General features: G+C 39.7%; 1 protein-coding gene across 6 annotated transcripts in view; it reads right to left on the bottom strand.

Annotated features, from left to right (window-relative positions):
- Positions 1–4,679: 4,679 nt before the first annotated feature.
- The window catches only part of PAK3 (p21 (RAC1) activated kinase 3), a 130,470-nt gene continuing 117,325 nt past the window's right edge, over positions 4,680–17,824 (bottom strand). For 5 of the 6 annotated variants that reach the window (XM_024988124.2, XM_059883478.1, XM_024988123.2 and 2 more), the window contains 2 exons: positions 15,084–15,221; positions 4,680–11,561 (listed from right to left, as the gene is read on the bottom strand). In XM_024988124.2, coding sequence (XP_024843892.1) covers positions 11,472–11,561; positions 15,084–15,221 — 228 coding nt within the window. In that variant the 3' untranslated portion in view covers positions 4,680–11,471. The remainder of the gene's footprint in view (positions 11,562–15,083; positions 15,222–17,824) is intronic. The other variant, NM_001205536.1, reaches the window with a different exon arrangement.

Here is a 17,824-nt window from a genome sequence, read left to right as displayed (position 1 = left end):
GTGGCTATCTAAGGGAAGTATTTTCCAATCAGAAGGAACAGTCATCACAAAGTCTCTGAGGCAAATACACGACTGAAATGTTTGGGAACTAGCAAGGAACCAGTGTTCCTGGAACAGAATGAGTGAAGGGGAGAATAGAAAGGGATGAGAAGGTAGGGGGTGGTACTTACCCACAGTGGAGGGCCATGTAAGTCATTATAAGGACCCTGTCTTTAGTCGGAGAGGAATATGGACCCAAAGAAGAGTTTTGATTTATGTTGAATGTTGCATTGAGACTAGAGTTACACAGGCTAGGATAGAAGCAAGGACACCAGGTATGAGGCTATTGCAACCAAGCAAGAGATGAAGATGCCTTGGATCAGATTGGTTGCAGTAAATGTGGTCAGATGATATATACATATATTCACAAACACACATACACCAGCACACTCACACTTAAAATCATAAACAGATGGTACCCAACTTACTTTGACTTAAAATTTTTCAACTTCACAATGCTGCAAGAGCAGTTCGCATTCAGTAGAATTCATACTTTGAATTTTGACTTCTTCCTAGGCTAGTGACAAGCAGTACGATAGTCTCTTGTGCTGCTGGGCAGTGGCAGTGAGCTGCAGCCCCCAGTCAGTCATACTATCACAAACGTAATTGATACACTGACAACCATTCTGTACCCAGACAACCATTCTGTTTTTCACTTTTAGTGCAGCATTCAATCAATTACATGAGATCTGCAGCATTTTATTATCAAATAGACTTTGTGTTAAATGGTTTTGTTCAACTGTCAGTTTAGTTCAGTTCAGTGACTCAGTCGTGTCTGACTCTTTGTAACACCGTGGACTGCAGCAGGCTCGTGTAAATGTTCTGAGCACATTTAAGGTAGGTTAGCCTAAGTTATGATGTTCAGTAGGTGAGTTGTGTTAAGTGCATTTTCAATTTAAAATATTTCCAATTATAGTAAATAAATAACTTTTTAAAGAAAAGACAGAAAATCCTGAGTTCTATCACAAAAAATTGTTTCTTTAATTTTGTATCTATATGGGATGACATATTGTTCACTGAAACTTATTGTGATATTCATTTCATGATGTGTGTAAATTCAATCATTATGTATACCTTAAACTTATACAGTGCTGTATATCAATTATATCTCAATAAAACTGGAAGAAAAATTAAAAAAAATATTTTCAACTTACAGTGGGTTTATTGGGACACAACCCCATCAGAAGTTGAGGAAGATCTGTTGTTTCTTTTTAGTCAGTTTCATTAAAGTATAACTTAAATACAATAAGATTGCCTGACTTTAGTTGGATGATTCAGTTGTGGGTTGACTATGTCTTATATGGGTCCTGTAATGCCTCCTGCTAAAAATAAATTGAAATAGCTGGATTTTCCCCAAGAGTATTGTCTTATGGCTTTAAGAGTGTTACAGAATGGATTTGGCAATATAAGAAGGGAAAAGATTTGGTAACTCTTAAAGAACCAGTTATTTCAGCCAAAGATGGATAAGGACTTGAAACACAAATGTGAGGCAAAAGTTTGCTTTGCACAGTACAAGATTTCACCAATACAGATAGTGTAACGGGATGCTACACCCAGATACAAGCCACCCGTGTTAGCAAAGATTTTCTTGTTTTTGGATGTAGATTAGAAAAAACAGGGTGCATACTTACACTGCACAGTTCAACAACCTTCCAGTCTGGCTCTACATGGGACCAGAAGATCTCTAACGATGGCTGCTGTGTCATGCAAGAAACACTTCTCTGCATTTGGATCACCAGCCAAAATTCACTCAGGACTGGCTACTCTTGAAGGTGTTCCAATCGGCCAGGATATTTTACAAGGCTAATGTGCTGTTCTGTGCTTAGTTGCTTAGTTGTGTCTGACTCTTTGCAACCCCATGGACTGTGGCCTGCCAGACTCCTCTGTCTACCAGGATTCTCCAGGCAAGAATACTGGAGTGGGTAGCCATTCCCTTCTGGATCTTCCTGACCCAGGGATCAAACCCAGGTCTCCTGCATTGCAGGCAGATTCTTTACCATCTGAGCCACCAGGATGCCCAAGAGCTACCATTTATTGATATGTTTTGATATGTATTGAGCATTTTGTATTGAGTATTGAGTTATGCTATGTATTGAGCATTTCGATGTGTTAACTTTCTTATTCTTCACAATCCCATCATGTATATTTATCCTCTTTTGATAAATAATCAAAATAATTGAAACTAACACTTAGTTAAGAAAAGCGAAATGAAGTTCTAGCTCTGAAATCTAAACTCTTAATCCCATGTCAGCCTATGGGGAATCCATCATTTACGAGACTCAAATGAATCGACAGTATGTGGTTGAGTGCAGTTGAGGCAAGAGCAAAAAGAGGTGGTGGGAGCCAGGATTTGGGTTCTGGGTTGCTGCCGTATTATGAATGATGATTTTACATTTTTTGGAGGGAAATCCAGAGACTTCTATGTGGGAGGAAGTGGAAGGTATGGAAATTTAGGAGGATGCTGATATAATATTACTATATAACTAAAGTAGAAACTGCCAGAAACATATAGATTGCCACCTCGCAAGGCATTTTGCAGTAACATTGAATGCAATGTTGCAGAAGCACCAGAACAATGTTGGAGTAGGAGGACAGCAGCTGAAAGATGGAGTGCTTATTGATGTTGAGGAATCGGGGCCTCCCTGGTGAGCCCCAAATCATTGCTCTATCCATGGACAGGGAGAAAAATGGGGTGAACCTATTACAGTGGGTCACAGCATGTACCCCAGCCAATAGGCAATTAATGGAAAGCCAAGGGGGCCACCATCCACATGTTTGCCAGCAAAGTAAATGCCCCTTCAGGCAGTGTTCATTCCTTTACTTCTTACATACTTAGAGTCCAAGGAGCCAAACTTGTACTTGAACTGGCTTCTGGAGCTGCTACACCTCAGTATAGCCAGGTTCCACGGCAATGACAAAGAAAATGTGGTTGGAGATGATGTGTTACTGTGTGTGGGGTGGGGGGAGGGGGAGGGAGCCTCCTTCAATTGTGATGCCATGATGGTAAAAGAAAAGTTGGTGGAAAACCCAAAGAATTGAGAAAGTGAGGCAAACTAAAGCTGGTACATGGCATCTTCTGGATCCTTAAGCCTGTGGCCAAGTGCCGAGCCTCACCTTTCCCATCAGAGGAACAGTGCTTCCTGGAAGGTCACAGAGCACCATGCACAGGCCCAGCACAAGCAACACTGCATCCGTTATAGTACAGATGTTAGTGCAGATGACATCAGGGCTTTGACTAATAGCCTATAAAATCCTATGATCCAGACCCAACTTGAAGGATGGCTTAAGGTAGGTGTTAACAATCCTCAAAATGATACAAATAATGAGTTAGAAAAGATCATGGGATACAGAGCCCCTGTTTGAGTTTCCTGAGCCATACAGCAAATTCCTGTTGGCTATTTATTTTACAAGTGGTAGTGTAAGTTTCCATGTTACTCTTTCTATACATCTCACCCTCTCCTTCCCTCTTCCCATGTCCATAAGTCTGTTCTCTATGTCTGTTTCTCCATTGCTGCCCTTTAAATAAATTCTTCAGTACCATTTTTATAGATTCCATACATATGCTTAAGAGTATGATATTTATCTTTCTCTTATTGAGCACACGCTCCATGATAATACAGCCTTGCTGATAGCAGCCTGGGGAGGAACCACCTATCAGGACACCTCCTTCCTCTGATGACAGAGCAACCCGTTTCACCCTCCACTGGTTGTGTACTAGTCTCTTTATCTTGTGTGCCATGCATGCTAAGTCACTTCAGTAGTGTCTGGCTCTTAGTGACCCTGTGGCCTGTGGCCTACCAGGCTCCTCTGCCCATGGGGTTCTCCAGGCAAGAATACTCAATGAGCACAAGATATATAATCTGCTCAAAGGGAACAGAGTACCATTGGGTATCCACTTACACAAAGACATCAAATTATATACACAGGCTCCAGAAGGAATACTACCCCACTGTAAAAGTATTACCAGGGTAACAAACCTCCACTATGCTAAATCTCTGGTGTTTTTATCTCATCCTAAGGACTCAGAGAGTTTCTGATAAACCTGACTCCAACATGTTCACTTAGCAGCTTTCAATGAACTTTACTGTCATTTAGTCATACTTGGAGTTGGTTTTTAATATGAACGTTATCTTTCTCAGAAAAGTCCACAGTGCCTGACATATATCAAGAGCTCAATAAACCGTTTATGAATGAAAGAATGAATAAAAGAAAGAATATTCTCAGTGACATGGCTTTGGAATCTCCTGTGACTTGTGGCCCTTGATTCTAGATAGAAGATAAAAACCAAACATTATGCAGATGTACTTGTTCCGAATTTTCCAAGCAGAAAGATGAGCAAAAAAACAAATTACTACATATGCTTTCTTTTGGCAGTTTTCCTTCATTTGCCTTTTGCTCTGCATCGAGTATACAGATTAGTCTCTTCGAGCTCTTCTATGTAAAAACCTGATGGAGATTCTGGGCCTGAGTTATCCAGTGGCAGGGTCTGCAGGACATTTCCTATACTGCTTACAAGGCTGGACGTTTTCCCTGCCTTGATTCGTTTGAGAGAATGCTACCCTCTAACTTGTGAATGGGGTAAATGGCCAATGCCAAGGGGGTGGGTTGAAGGGTGACAGAAGAGAGAAGCACCAGCTCAGTGATGTTTGTCATTTTTATTTGCAATACTGTAGGTCCAAGTTTCAAACTGCATTATTTTTACACTCAAGACACAGTCATGCACAATCCATATTTCAATTTTCTATTGCTTCAACCACAATTTAAAGTAACAATATCATAAACAAAAGTCCTTAAAAAGAGCAGATGCTGAGGTCAGAAGGATGGAACCATACCATCAGCAGGTTTACAAAAGAAATAATTTATTTAAAAAATCAAACAGAAAGACCATAAATACCTTTAATTCAGTTACAGAAGAATTTCACTACACATGGGTTTACAGATAACACATTTTAACAAAAGTAAAGCACAGCCAAATGAGATACAACTCTGATAATGAAAACACAGATCCTCCTTAACTTGTTTTGTCTGGATATTATGAGTATAATCCCAGTACATATCACTAACTACCCTGTGATCTGTCTCTTCCTTGCTGATGTACTGAGATTTAAAACTCAACCCACTAGTGGTTACAGAATTCTGTGAAAGGTCTTATTATCACTAATGAATATAGTATATGCGGGTCCATAAAGCACACCACACACAAGCACACACACTGAACTTGAATTTCACACTTAGGGCTGGTTGGCACTGCTGTAGGCAGGACATTGGGACTGTCCACTAACTACAAGTTGATCCTCTTTATAGTATCATACTCATCCAATTGGCCAATCCCTGTGGGAGCTGTCATCAGAAATGCTGTCTTTGGTTCCCAAGTGGATTTGTCAACACTCCTTAATGTTAATAGCATGTAATCACTTTTTCCTTTTTCTCTCTGCAACCTGCAAATGTTTAGGCCCACTCAGTAGTCCCAGCCATGGCATGGGTTCTGCCATCTTGTGCCATTTTGGAAATAAACTCTATAAAGCCCAACACTGCTTCATAGGAAAGGAGAGGCCGAAGTATAGTTCTATTCTAGCAAGTGTGACAGTGTATTTCTGTTCTAGTAGCGAATACTGGCCACAGCTTAATGAAAACCAGACTTTACATACAGAGTGTATGGAAAAGAAAAGCTGGAACACTCAACAGAAAAGGAACACTAAATCAAAAACAAAACAACAGTGAAGGAATTGGAAGGCTGCCACGAGTTTTATCAACATTCCCTAGTATTTATTCACTTCATTTACTTGAGGTTTGATATTTTTTTTTGGCATCATCTTACATAGTTCTATTGTTTAACTGCAACATAAGAGACCCAGGCTTAAGCATATGATATTTGCCATCACTTTAGCAGGATGAATTATCAAGGCAATCTATAGTACCACAGAATGTTAGAGCTTTGGAAAGCCTTGGAGAGCTAGTCCAACACCTTTATTTTATAAATGTGGAAACAGACACAACATGGTTAAGTGACTTGCCCAAGGGCACACAGTAAGTTAGGAGCAGAGCCTACATTAGAATCCAAGTATTCTTATTTCTGGGCTTCCCTGGTGGCTCAGTTGGTAAAGAATCTGCCCGCAATGTGGGAGATCTGGGTTCAATCCCTGCATTGGGAAGATCCGCTGGAGAAGGAAATGGCAACCCACTCCAGTATTCTTGCCTGGGAAATCCCACGGACAGATGAGCCTGGTGGGCTACACCCATGGGGTCGCAAGAGTCGGACATGACTTGGTGACTACACCACCACCACCATTCTTACTTCTAGGTTAGCACTACTTCCATTACATCTGATTGATTCTAATTGCTGTTGATTTCCTCATAGGTCCTAAATCAGATGCACATGGTACCTGCCTCACTACTGGTATTATGGGATAGCATTCATCTGACGGCAGCTTCCAAAGGAGACTCTGATGGCACTAAACAGCTTCTATAAGTTTATCTTACAAGTGTGACTGTATCATGTGGCAGTAAATGCTCCTCATTATTATTGTCTACTTGAACACAAAAGTGTGCACGTGGAAGTTATAGTCTCAGTTCCCGCATTTGCAGATTCAGTTAGATACTGCTTGATATTACACAGACATCCTCAATGCATGAGGAATCGGGTTTATATTCACTTGGTCACTAAAGGAGCATGGGATCAGAAAAGGAATGGAAAAAAAGCCTACCAACAGAAAGATCATATCAGAAACCAATTTCTGATGAAAAAGTCTTTCTTAGGAAAAACAGTTCCATTATTTCTAGGGTCCCCTTTAATCCTTTCCCAATTCACATGCAAATATATGTTCAGAATTGTGTGTTAAGTTCACTCAAAATCTCAGGTCTGGTAGACTGTCAGTTTACAAATGCTGAATTTCAGTCCTCTTGCTCAGAGACTAGGAGTAGGCCATCACTGGCCATGCCTTTGTTTAAACAAATATTAACTGCAAGTAGCTCAGAAAAGGACCATGAGTAACAACTGGGGATGTCAGGGTTAAGACTCTGATAAGTAGATTATATGTTGAGAATGGCCCCAAGTGGGTTCTCTAGATAAAAGGTCTGCTCTTGGTGAAACTAACACCTGAGGCCACTACCGTATCATAAAAGTCCTCACCTGCAAAGTCTTTGGTGAGTTACCAGGAAATTCCTCTCTCTGGGTAGATAGTCTCCCTGATTTCTGTTTAAAATGACAGTAGTTACTGCATACAACCTATAATTAGGCAGATCAGAAAGCACCTAGAGGTCACCATCTCAGGCCAAAGCTCAAAGGAGTTGAGATTGAATGCCAAGAGGCCAGGGCTGTTCTAAATGTTTGTCTCAATATTTTCACAGTCAGCTTTTAAGTGCAAGTCATAACTTCTACTGAAATCAACAGGACTTGCCTACTGTTTATTAAAAGAAAATCCTACCTGAATGATAGTATATCCTGTTGGAAAAGGAAATGGTGGGAGCTGGGGATTTTAACCTTCTGTTCTTCCAAAATTCAACCTAAAATCTGCTAAAATGATCCAGAAAGGCAGTACCTGAAACAGATGTTGTCAGAGGGGCTTATGCAAAGTGACCCCTCCAATCTAAAGTAAGTAAAACAGAAAACTTAAGGCCATACCAAAGCAGAGGGGGCAGCCAGCCAGTTTGAAAGCAGAAGGATGTGTTTGAAGTTCTAATAGTGACATCTCCCTGGCTTTAACTTATAGATACTAGTCCCCGAAGAAAGCATGTGCCATACCGAGTGTGTGCCAACCGCAGCATCCAGGCAAATATAAAGCCTATGGAATAATTGTAATTAGCAAATATCTGTGCCCTGCATGCTCTGGGCTCTGGCCAGAAGGCATCTGCTTCTGGCATCTTTTCTATGTTTCTATAGTCCCCTTTCTGATGTTTATTTTTTATAAAGCAATAGTATAACAATATCAAAGAAAATCTTAACAAGAAAAAAATGTGCATAATCCCACCACCCCAACACAACTGATTTCAATTGTCTGTGTTCCCAGTCTTTGTTCATATGCACACTTATTTTTACATAGTTGTCATCCCTATTTATGTTATTTAAAGGTGATTTTATAGATTCTCTCTGAGAACTGGCAGCCTCATTAGAAATAAACAACCCATTGAGCAAAGGAATAGAATTATTTACACAATCTTTGAGCTGAGAAATATCGTTTATAGACAAACATCTCAAACTATCAAAACAGTTTTACAGACGACAGGAAGCAATTTCGTATTTCTTTTTCTTTTAGCAATGGAATGTGCTTCACAAGGGAGGGAAAGATGTGGGGATCAGGTGGTTAAAATCAAACACTGGGGTGCAATTCACAAGCTTGAAAGAAATCTGAATAACGCAATTAAAGAATAAATACTTGAGTTAAATCTTCTTACATGACTTGGCCATCCAGTAGCCAAAATGGAACATGGACACACAAATATTTACAATGACACATAGACGAGATCAGCAAGAACGAAGTCATTACCCAACACGGTGACTGATTTGAGGGGATGTGTCATCCAAAAATCTTCATAGGATGATGACAACGTGCTGGATCCTTGCTACAACATTAACGTTCTTTTCTTTCTTAAATAAATAATCTCTACTGTGCTTCTCACCCTTCCCTGACTTTCCCACTGCCCTATCCCTATCTCAGGACATTTTGGAATCAACATTCGATGATGCGCCCTCCTTATCTCAGGGCACGCATAGACTCACCAATGTCAAGATGAGCTACAAAAAAATAATCCAGGAAAAGGGAATAAACTATTAACCATCTGGAGTACAACTTGGTCAGGTATACCAAGTGTAAATCCCTCAGCATCATTTTGGCAGGAGAAACAGCTTCTCTCTAATACTTATTAGAAATATACATAACTCTCCAACACAGGGAATGGTCTTTAGAAGCTGTTCTCATTTTAAAATTTACATAGATATAAATCTGTAAGAGTAAAGCCTACTGGGATATATTATCATAAAATCTTGGTACAACAGGATGTGGTGAAGTAGTACAAGACTCCTCGTTGTTAACATGCTGAATTGAAAGCATAAAAGAGCAGCCATTTCTCTGCCTCCAGTAATCTGAAGGATCACTGCTCCAGGTGTCCTTCCACCAAAAAAATGCCTTCATGACATATAAGGGATGCTCACGGACAATTAGGGCTTCCCAACCAGGTTTGGGGCTCTCTCCAGTGGCAGGGCATAGGTACCAATGTACTGAATTCTATTTGCATCCCACCTATTGTTTCATTGAATTCCCTGGTACGATGAATGAAAAATTTAAAAAATACTTAATTTTAAATGAAATCAAAATTAAGGCCTCACTCTCTCTCACACATAAAACAGTGTGGCATTAACATTTTCAGGCCCAGCCACGTCTTTGTGAAGAATAACATAATATGGTTCAAATTAATATTACTCTTTGATCTTTTCACATTTGCTGTTTTATGCCCTTGTGCACATTTTCTAGGGGCAGGGCTCAAGCCCCTCCCAAATTTCATAGTCAAAGGAAACAACAGGAAATCCACCAGCGGTGTTATCTCCTAAATATAAACATGTGCACTATATGGTTGGTTAGCAAAAACTCTAAAGAAAGTGCTTTCATTTTAAGGAATGAACAGATGATTACATGGACGGATGTGCCTCAGCAGAGAAAGAGAGAGGCCCATGGCAGTGATCTCTTTCCCTCTCTTGCTAAATGCAGATAGGTTCTATTCAGATTCTTGACATACTACAAATCAAGGAGCCCTCTACTGCACAAACTGCTAGCTTTTCAAAGGCTTAGAGAAAAAATTCTGCAGAATTTATAAAACTGATAACACTCGAAAGAGAAGCATATCCTTTCTATGCAGACACCCTCCAGATATTTTTCTACTCTCAGAAGATTCAGGAAGTGGTGACTGTTGAGTGTCTAATAAATTGATACATGGTGAAATAATAGTCAAATTTTCATATCTTGCCCAAGCCACAAAAGGAACTCAGTTGAACTGGTAGGTCTTGGGATACATGATTGCAAAGCCAAAGGCTTTTCACTGGAGAACTTCAAGATCTTTAGATACATGTTTTTGAAATTCAAAAGCCCAAAGGGCTAAGTATGAACACACCATATGCAGAAACAGAAATTTGTGGTACATAGGGGAAATGACAGTAAGTACTTAGAGCCAAACGTTGACTGGGATGTAGTTTTCACTAACCTCCCATTTCTTGCAGAGTTGAATGCTTACATATTTCTGTTCTCCATATCTTAAAACTTTTTTTTAATGTTTGTTATAAATTGTGAAGATAAATAATATTTTATCATCAGCAAATCTTGGGTAATGGGTCTGTTTCCTCCTGATGTGCCTGTTTTAGAGTTGCATACGTTCCACAAGCACAAAACAGGATTAAACTAGGTATCTATATCTTTGTTTACTTACTGTCCAATGAAGATTTCAGTATTTCATGCTTATATTATCTTCCTTTTGGCTCTTAGAGAAAGCCCCATCTTTGTTTAAGTGTGGCCTCTCCAATCAGGATTTCCCAGGTTTAAGACCTAGACTCACCTAACTGGAGTGCCATAGTTTTGGTGTGTCTTTTTGCAGGTACCATGAAGATAAGCAAGCAGGTTTATACAAATGACAAATCAACTACCACTTAAGCATCATCATGAAAATGTGATAAGATTTCACCATCTGAACTTTATTTAGATAGTTTTTAAAAGCCCTTCCTGAACACACATATTCCTCTCTGCTTTTGGAAAATGTCATAAAAGAAACCTTTTCCAATACAAATGCAGAAAAACAGGTACACAAACCAAGCCACCACTATAGAAGAAGAATAAAAAATTGCAACTCTATGAGGGCATGGACTTCCACATGTTCACACAGTACTTGCTCTGAGGTTTTTTTTTTTGTTTGTTTTGTTTCATTTTGTTTTTTTTTTGTTTGTTTGTTTGCTTGTTTGTTTTGTTTTTTACTTTCTTTTTTTTTAAAAAAAGTTTTGACATCTTTTTTCTGGACATCTAATGACAATGCAAGTGAAAAACATTACATTGGGTAAGGAGTTTTGAAGGAGGTTTGAATGCAAGAGGGACTACTCTCTAACTTAAAAACAAACACAACACTATGAAGAGGGATTGTGCATCTTTGAGAAATCTTTTTTCTTCAAAGTGAATGCACAAAATGAGGGGATTCACTACTGGCTCTTTCGCTTCACGGTGGAAGTGACCTTTTTATGGTCACTTCAACATTGCTGCCCTGTATGGGCCGCGATTCAGGCTTACAAATAAATTACATAATCTGAGGGAGTAGGAAAAAGGCTTATAAGAAGTTTCTATTCATCTCAAAGTTAAAGAAACCCCACCCCATTTGACTGTCTTTTCTTCCATCTTTCCTGCAGCGGAGTTTTATTTCAGTCTTACTCATGAGGGAGATGGTGTGGGGTAAGGCTGGCAGTCCTAGCGGCTGCTGTTCTTAATCGCTTCTTTTGCAGCAATAATCAGAGGAGTCAGGCTGGAGAGAGGCTTGGCTAATTTTAAAAATGGATGCTGCAAAAGAAAAAACAGAGGAATTACTGGAATTCTTTCCTCCAACAAGTATATTACTTTACACTTGCAAGGAGCCTTTTTTTTTTCATTAAAATTTGTATTTTGTGGATCCAATTAAACATCATTTAAAAATATATAGTGCCAGCTTTTGTCCTTCAGATGTTTTTGTTCTTCAGTGTCATGAAATCTTTGGGAAGCTGACTGGCAGAGCTAGAAATTCAGAGTAGGTGTCTTGTAAAATCTCACTGTGTTAGGGAGTCTAACTTTCTGATTTTCTTAAATTGATGACTCTATCTGGAGCAGCCTTCAATGCTTGAAAAACTGTGTTCTGTTGACCACTAGAGCCCTTAACCCTGAAACCAATAGCCTCCTAACTGCTAAACCCAATAGTGTGCCTCCGCCATTTCTTTTTTGGTTGCTCCACAGTACTTCATACAAGTGAATGTCCCTTCCTTCTTTGAAATGTTGTTCTCTTTGGGGGCCTGTAACATTCTACTGTCTCAGTTCTCTTCTATATGCATGCTCACTGACTGCTCCCTCCCTATCTTCTTCCTTGTTTCACATCCTCTTTCCACCTCCCATAACTTGACTCTCATCATCTTCTTTTTCTAATTTAATTCCTTGGAGAGTTCATTCCTTTTCATGGTTCCAACCAAGCTCTTAACAGCCTTATGGAGATGACTCCCAAATATCCATTTTGTGACCTGATCTCTTTCCTGAATTTTGGTCCTATTTCTCTAATTGCCTGTTGTTTATTTCCTTTTGAATGTCCTCCTGCCACCTTGAACTCCACATTGAAAAATGTACATTTAGTCAGGTTGACGTATGGCAGAAGTATTGTAAAGCATATCTTTCAATTAAAAATAAATGATTTTTAAAAATGATGTGTGGCAGAACCAATACAATATTGTAAAGTAAAAAAATAAAAATTTTTTAAAAATAAATAAAAATAAAATAAAATTAATTCAAGAAAAAAAATATAGTTTTTTATACTTTGAAGTTTCTCAAAGAGGGTACTCTTATGTGATGTAAGCTATAGGGGCTTTGGAGTCAGAATACCTAGGTTCAATCCAATCCTCTGCTTATCACAGTGGTTAAATGAGGTAAGCGACAGTTTCTTGTAAACTATATCAAGGCCAATCAATGTTAGCCAGTGTATTATTATCCTCTATCACTTCTGCTTTTGCTTAATGTTACCACTGGTTTGATATTCTGAAGTCACTTTTGTGTTCTTATGTTTTACATGCAACCAGTTACCAAATGCTGCCTCTTCAATGCCTTTTACAATGATCTCTTGCTTTGCCTAGGCCTAATCAACTTAATCCTGATTTATAACAATAACCTCCCCCCCATATTCCTTCCTCCATTTGTTTCTGTTGCTAATTCTTATTGCAGACCATCAGTTTCATCTTCCTGAACAAAGCTTTCATCATGTGTGTCCCTCAGATGGCTTCACTATTTCCCCATTTCCTACAGCCCCTATGCTTTAGCCTGGTGTTTAAGGCTCTCTACAGTCCTGCCACCTGCAGCTGTCCTGACTTGAACTCTACTTCAGCCACACTGTCTATTTTCTTTTCCTTTGAACCTTGCTTACATGCCTTTGATCAGGTGATAATCCTCCTATCTGAAATTCCTTCCCCTTTTCCCCTTAAACTATCTAAGACTGATCTGTCTTTCAAGGCCCAGCCAAACTCCTTCCCTTTCACAGACATCTTACGAATGCCATAGGCCAGAGATGCATATCTCTAATCAGTTATGACATTCACTGTTTGAATGGCCACTTGGTTCCACTGAGTCTCTGAACAATCTTGTTTTTTCATATTCCCAAGGAGACTGAACTTCTAAAGAGTAGGAATCATGCCTTTAAGAGATTTGTATCACCCAGTGCACTTAAGCCTTGCAAACAGAAGTTGCTCCATAAAAATTCATTTATTTGTGCCTTTTCTCAAGTCTTCCAGTGGTGTGAATGTCATGTAAGTCTGTTTTCCAACCTCTAAAATGGACTAGAGGCAGAGAATGGAGTTATATGGACTTAAGGTAATATGCAGATCATAGCTTACATGTATAAAATCAAAAGATTCAACAAACACACTCTTCAATCTTCTCAAAACATCATTTTGCATCAGTAATCTGACTGGTTCAGATAAAAGTATTGTTGAGTAAGGAATTAACTAGATAATTGATTTAATTATATATATATAACTGTATAGCTACCTTAAGTGAAACTGTATTTTCACTCATCCTTGAAGAAGACATGATAGGAATGTGTACAGGATGTGTATGTGGGGTGGTGAGAGGCGTACACGCATGGAAATGATGTACTCAAAAGTTCCAGTTTTTCATCTATAATTTGAGGCTGGAATAATGGGAGGACTAATAAAGGGCTATTTCAGATAGGACATGTTCAGGCCTCATGACAGCCTGTGAAATGCTCACAGATAGCAGAAAAGAGAAGGTATAGCTTTCCCAGTTCCTCCAAATTGGTTTATCCCAGGTATAACTTAGGTTGGGGTAGGGTATTTTCGCCTGAGTGTGGCTCTCTGTCTCTGGAAGAAGTTCAGAAGCAATATGAACTTTTTGTTGTTTGGCCGAGAACAGACTGAGTCTATCGTTAATCACACTCTGCATGACCAAATATTATGCCTTTTATTTAACTGGATTATGTGTTCAAAGTCAGGAGGGACAAGTAGTCACTTTTCTTGGCTTGGCTATTACAGATCTTTATTTTCTTCCCTGAAGGACCATCTCCAGCAGTGATCCTGGGCATGCATTGCTTTATCAATATAAATGCTTTTTTCCCTTCTAAATTGGTTTGTGTGGAAGAAAGACAATCCAGGGCTCAAATTCAAGTTCTGCCATTCAATACTTGTGTGAGCTTTAATTTCTACATCCATAACAAGGATTAATAACACCTATCTTAGAGTGTTGTAAGAATTAATGAGATAATATGTGTAAAAATTTTGCTATCAAGTAGGTACTAATTATCATCATATATACGAATCCCTGAGAGCCATGAAAAGGACAAATGGTTACAGAGGCACTCACCACTGGATGGTACTCACCCAGGCAAGCAGGTGCCTGCCATTTGGCATCACAAGCAAAGGGGCTTTGACCAGTAAAGCATTAGAGTAGCAAATGCCATGGAAATAATTGCATAGTTATGTAGAGAATTACCTCCGGCCAAGAGCACCTGTGTACAACATCCAGGGGCACAAGTAAAGTTTAGAACAAAACAGCAACACCAGAGGTTCACATTGTTTTTTCCCCTTGCAAAATAAGACTCCAGGAAGAACAAAAGAGAGTTCTAGTTTAAACTGCCAACTTCTCAGAAGAAAGGCCACACGCCAATCCATTACATATTAGATGCATGCCTATATTTCTGTGCCTGTGATCTCAAATCAAATGGTTAGCGCCTAACTCGAACTAGGCATCTCTCAACAGAGTTCTCTGATTGTCACACATCGAGGTGGAAAAGCTCAATATAATGACTCTCTGTTTGTAACTGTCTTATTTAATTTTCACCTGCAAAAGCTCCTTGGCGGATCCTCGCCTATCCACATCCATCTCAAGACAGCGATTTAAAAAGTCACGGAATACAGCAGACAGTCTCTCAGGATTCTGCAGCTCTGGGGTTCCATTAGTGGCTATCAGATATAATGCCTGCAGAAAAATATCAGAAAAATCTATTCAGCACATACATATTAGGATCGTGAGTTGACACAGAAGACACATATCCAGTTTCTGATTTTTACCTTGGGTCTTAAAATCTCCATTTTAGAGAATGACATTGGCATACACTGCAAAGTTTCTGTAACATTGAGAAATGATTACTCTTGGCAGTAACTGAGGGACAGTGAGGTGCCCCACCCTCAAAAGTTTGGAAATAAGGTTATAAGGCTGTCCTCTGAAAGCTAAGCCAGTAAAGTGAAAGTGTTAGTCTCTCAGTCGTGTCTGATTCTTTTGCTACCTCATGGACTGTAGCCCATCAGGCTCTTCTGTCCATGGGATTCTCCAGGCAAGAATACTGGAGTGGGTTGCTATTTCCTTCTCCAGGGGATCATCCTGACCCAGGGATCAAACCTGGGTCTCCTGCATTGCAGGCAGATTCTTTACCATCTGAGCCACCAGGGAAGCCAGTAAAAATCCATATAAAATGAATGTGTCATTAACCACCTAGGTAATGAAACCAAGGGACTGCCTGGGAATCTGTGACCACAGAGTTAGGGAAACACACACACATCTGAACACACTGATATAAGTATAACCTCTGGAAGGCACAGTTGCAAAGGTGATTGTAATTTACTAACTGTTTATCTTGATTGGAGAATATGTGTGAGTAGACCAGGGATGAACAGGGGCTTCCCAGATGGCTTGGTGGGTAAAGAATCTGCTTGGAATGCAGGAGACACAGGAGACTCGAGTTCTATCTCTGGATCAGGAAGATCCCCTGGAGGCAGAAATGGCAACCCACTCCAGTATTCTTGCCTGGGAAATCCCATGGACAGAGGAGCCTGGTGGGCTACTGTCCATGAGGTCACAAACAGTCGGACATGATCGAAGCGAATAGGTATGAACAGGCTACATTATGGAATCAGAGAAGTAAAAGCAATCAGAAGATGGCAGTGCCTGGATGAGATGAGAAGTAACCCATGGGTCCCAAAGATGGAAGTATTGTGTTGGCCAAAAAGCTTGTTCGGATTTTTTCCATAACATCTTAACAAACTTTTTGACCAATCCAATACTTTTGTCCTGTGGCAGATGTACCCCTATAGATTTTAATTAGGTTTCCCATGAAAGTCTAGCTATAATAGAAAATATAAGAAAAGCTGACATTAGTAATCCTGTATCCTACTGTAAGTTGTATGTGTGTGTGTGTTGGAGAGAGAGTCATTCAGTCATGTCTGACTCTTTGTGACACCATGGACTGTAGCCAGCCATTCTCCTCTGTCCATGTTGCCATTTCCTTCTCCAGGGGAATCTTTCTGACCTAGGGATCCAACCCACATCTCCAGCATTGGAGGCAGATTCTTTACTGCCTGAGCTACTAGGGAAGCCTACTGTAACATATTAAGTTGCTAATATATCTCTGAGATCTTAGTTGAGGTCACTGAGAGAGATCAACCCATGGTGTGCTGACAGAATCAAGGGCCATAACTTTCAAGGCACAGAGCTGGATTCAAGACCATGGTTAATTCACAAAAGTAAACTCATCTTTCAAAGGCTTCTGAGCTCCTGACAGCCATAAAAAGCTGGCCATTCCTCATGCCTCCTCTAAGCAAATTATTCTAGAGTATTAAGTATGTATCAAGAATCATATTAGACACTGGAGATTCAAAGATGAATAATGTCCTACTTTCAAAGGTCATACAGTTTAGTGAAGAAGAGAGACTTATATATACCCACCATACAGTGAGATAAGAGCCAATCAGATGAACGTTGCAAGTGCCAAGTCAATACAAGGATGAAGCCATTGACACCATAGCTCAGAGAACACTTCACAGAGGAGCTTGACATTTGATCAGGGTCTTGAAGGATACACAGGAGTTTTCCTGCAGGTATTACCACCAAGGTTATGCCTGCCTATGCAACCAGACTCCTAACTATTATGAAGACACGCTCCCTCTTGAACTGGCTTGGACTTTGTAGCAAATTATCATCCCCTTTTCCCACCATGGCTCTGAATATTATTGCCAAAAACATTTCTATTAAAGTCTTTTCCCAGTCCTGTTTTCATCAGCTGGTGAGAACATCTCTCCTCCATTCCAGAGACCTCCACAGATGTACTTTAGAAAGGGTTAGGAAGGACCATTTCATCCAGTGGCTATCAACCTATAGCATGTATTGGAATCACCTAGAGGGGCTTGTTAAAAACAGATCAATCTGGAGAGGGGTCTGAGAATTAGCATTCTAACAAGTATCCTGTTGATGCTGAAACTGCTGGTTTTAGGACCACACTTTGAGAACTGGTTTATTCCACCCCATTAAGCAATGGGTTTAATGATTAATGCTCAGAGCACCTGTCCTCACAAGCCATCTTTGTTCTGTTACTAAAAGAAAATTGTTACTGCAAATGACATTTGCTGCCTCCTCCTAAAACTCTCTTATTTCAGCTGGTCACAATTTCTGCCAACCTCTGCATCCTTTGCTTGCTTTTTTTCTGTTCTGTAGCCAAACCCAATACTAAACAAACACATCTCTTTTCTCCCTTTCCACTCTCCCTAAGTCTGTGTACATGCCATACTGTTTCATTTTCTCACTTTTCG

This window comes from Bos taurus, chromosome X (assembly GCF_002263795.3).
Source record: "Bos taurus isolate L1 Dominette 01449 registration number 42190680 breed Hereford chromosome X, ARS-UCD2.0, whole genome shotgun sequence".
Lineage (NCBI taxonomy): Eukaryota > Metazoa > Chordata > Mammalia > Artiodactyla > Bovidae > Bos > Bos taurus.
The sequence above is the reverse complement of the archived record's forward strand: the minus strand, read 5'-3'. Positions and strand labels throughout refer to the sequence as shown.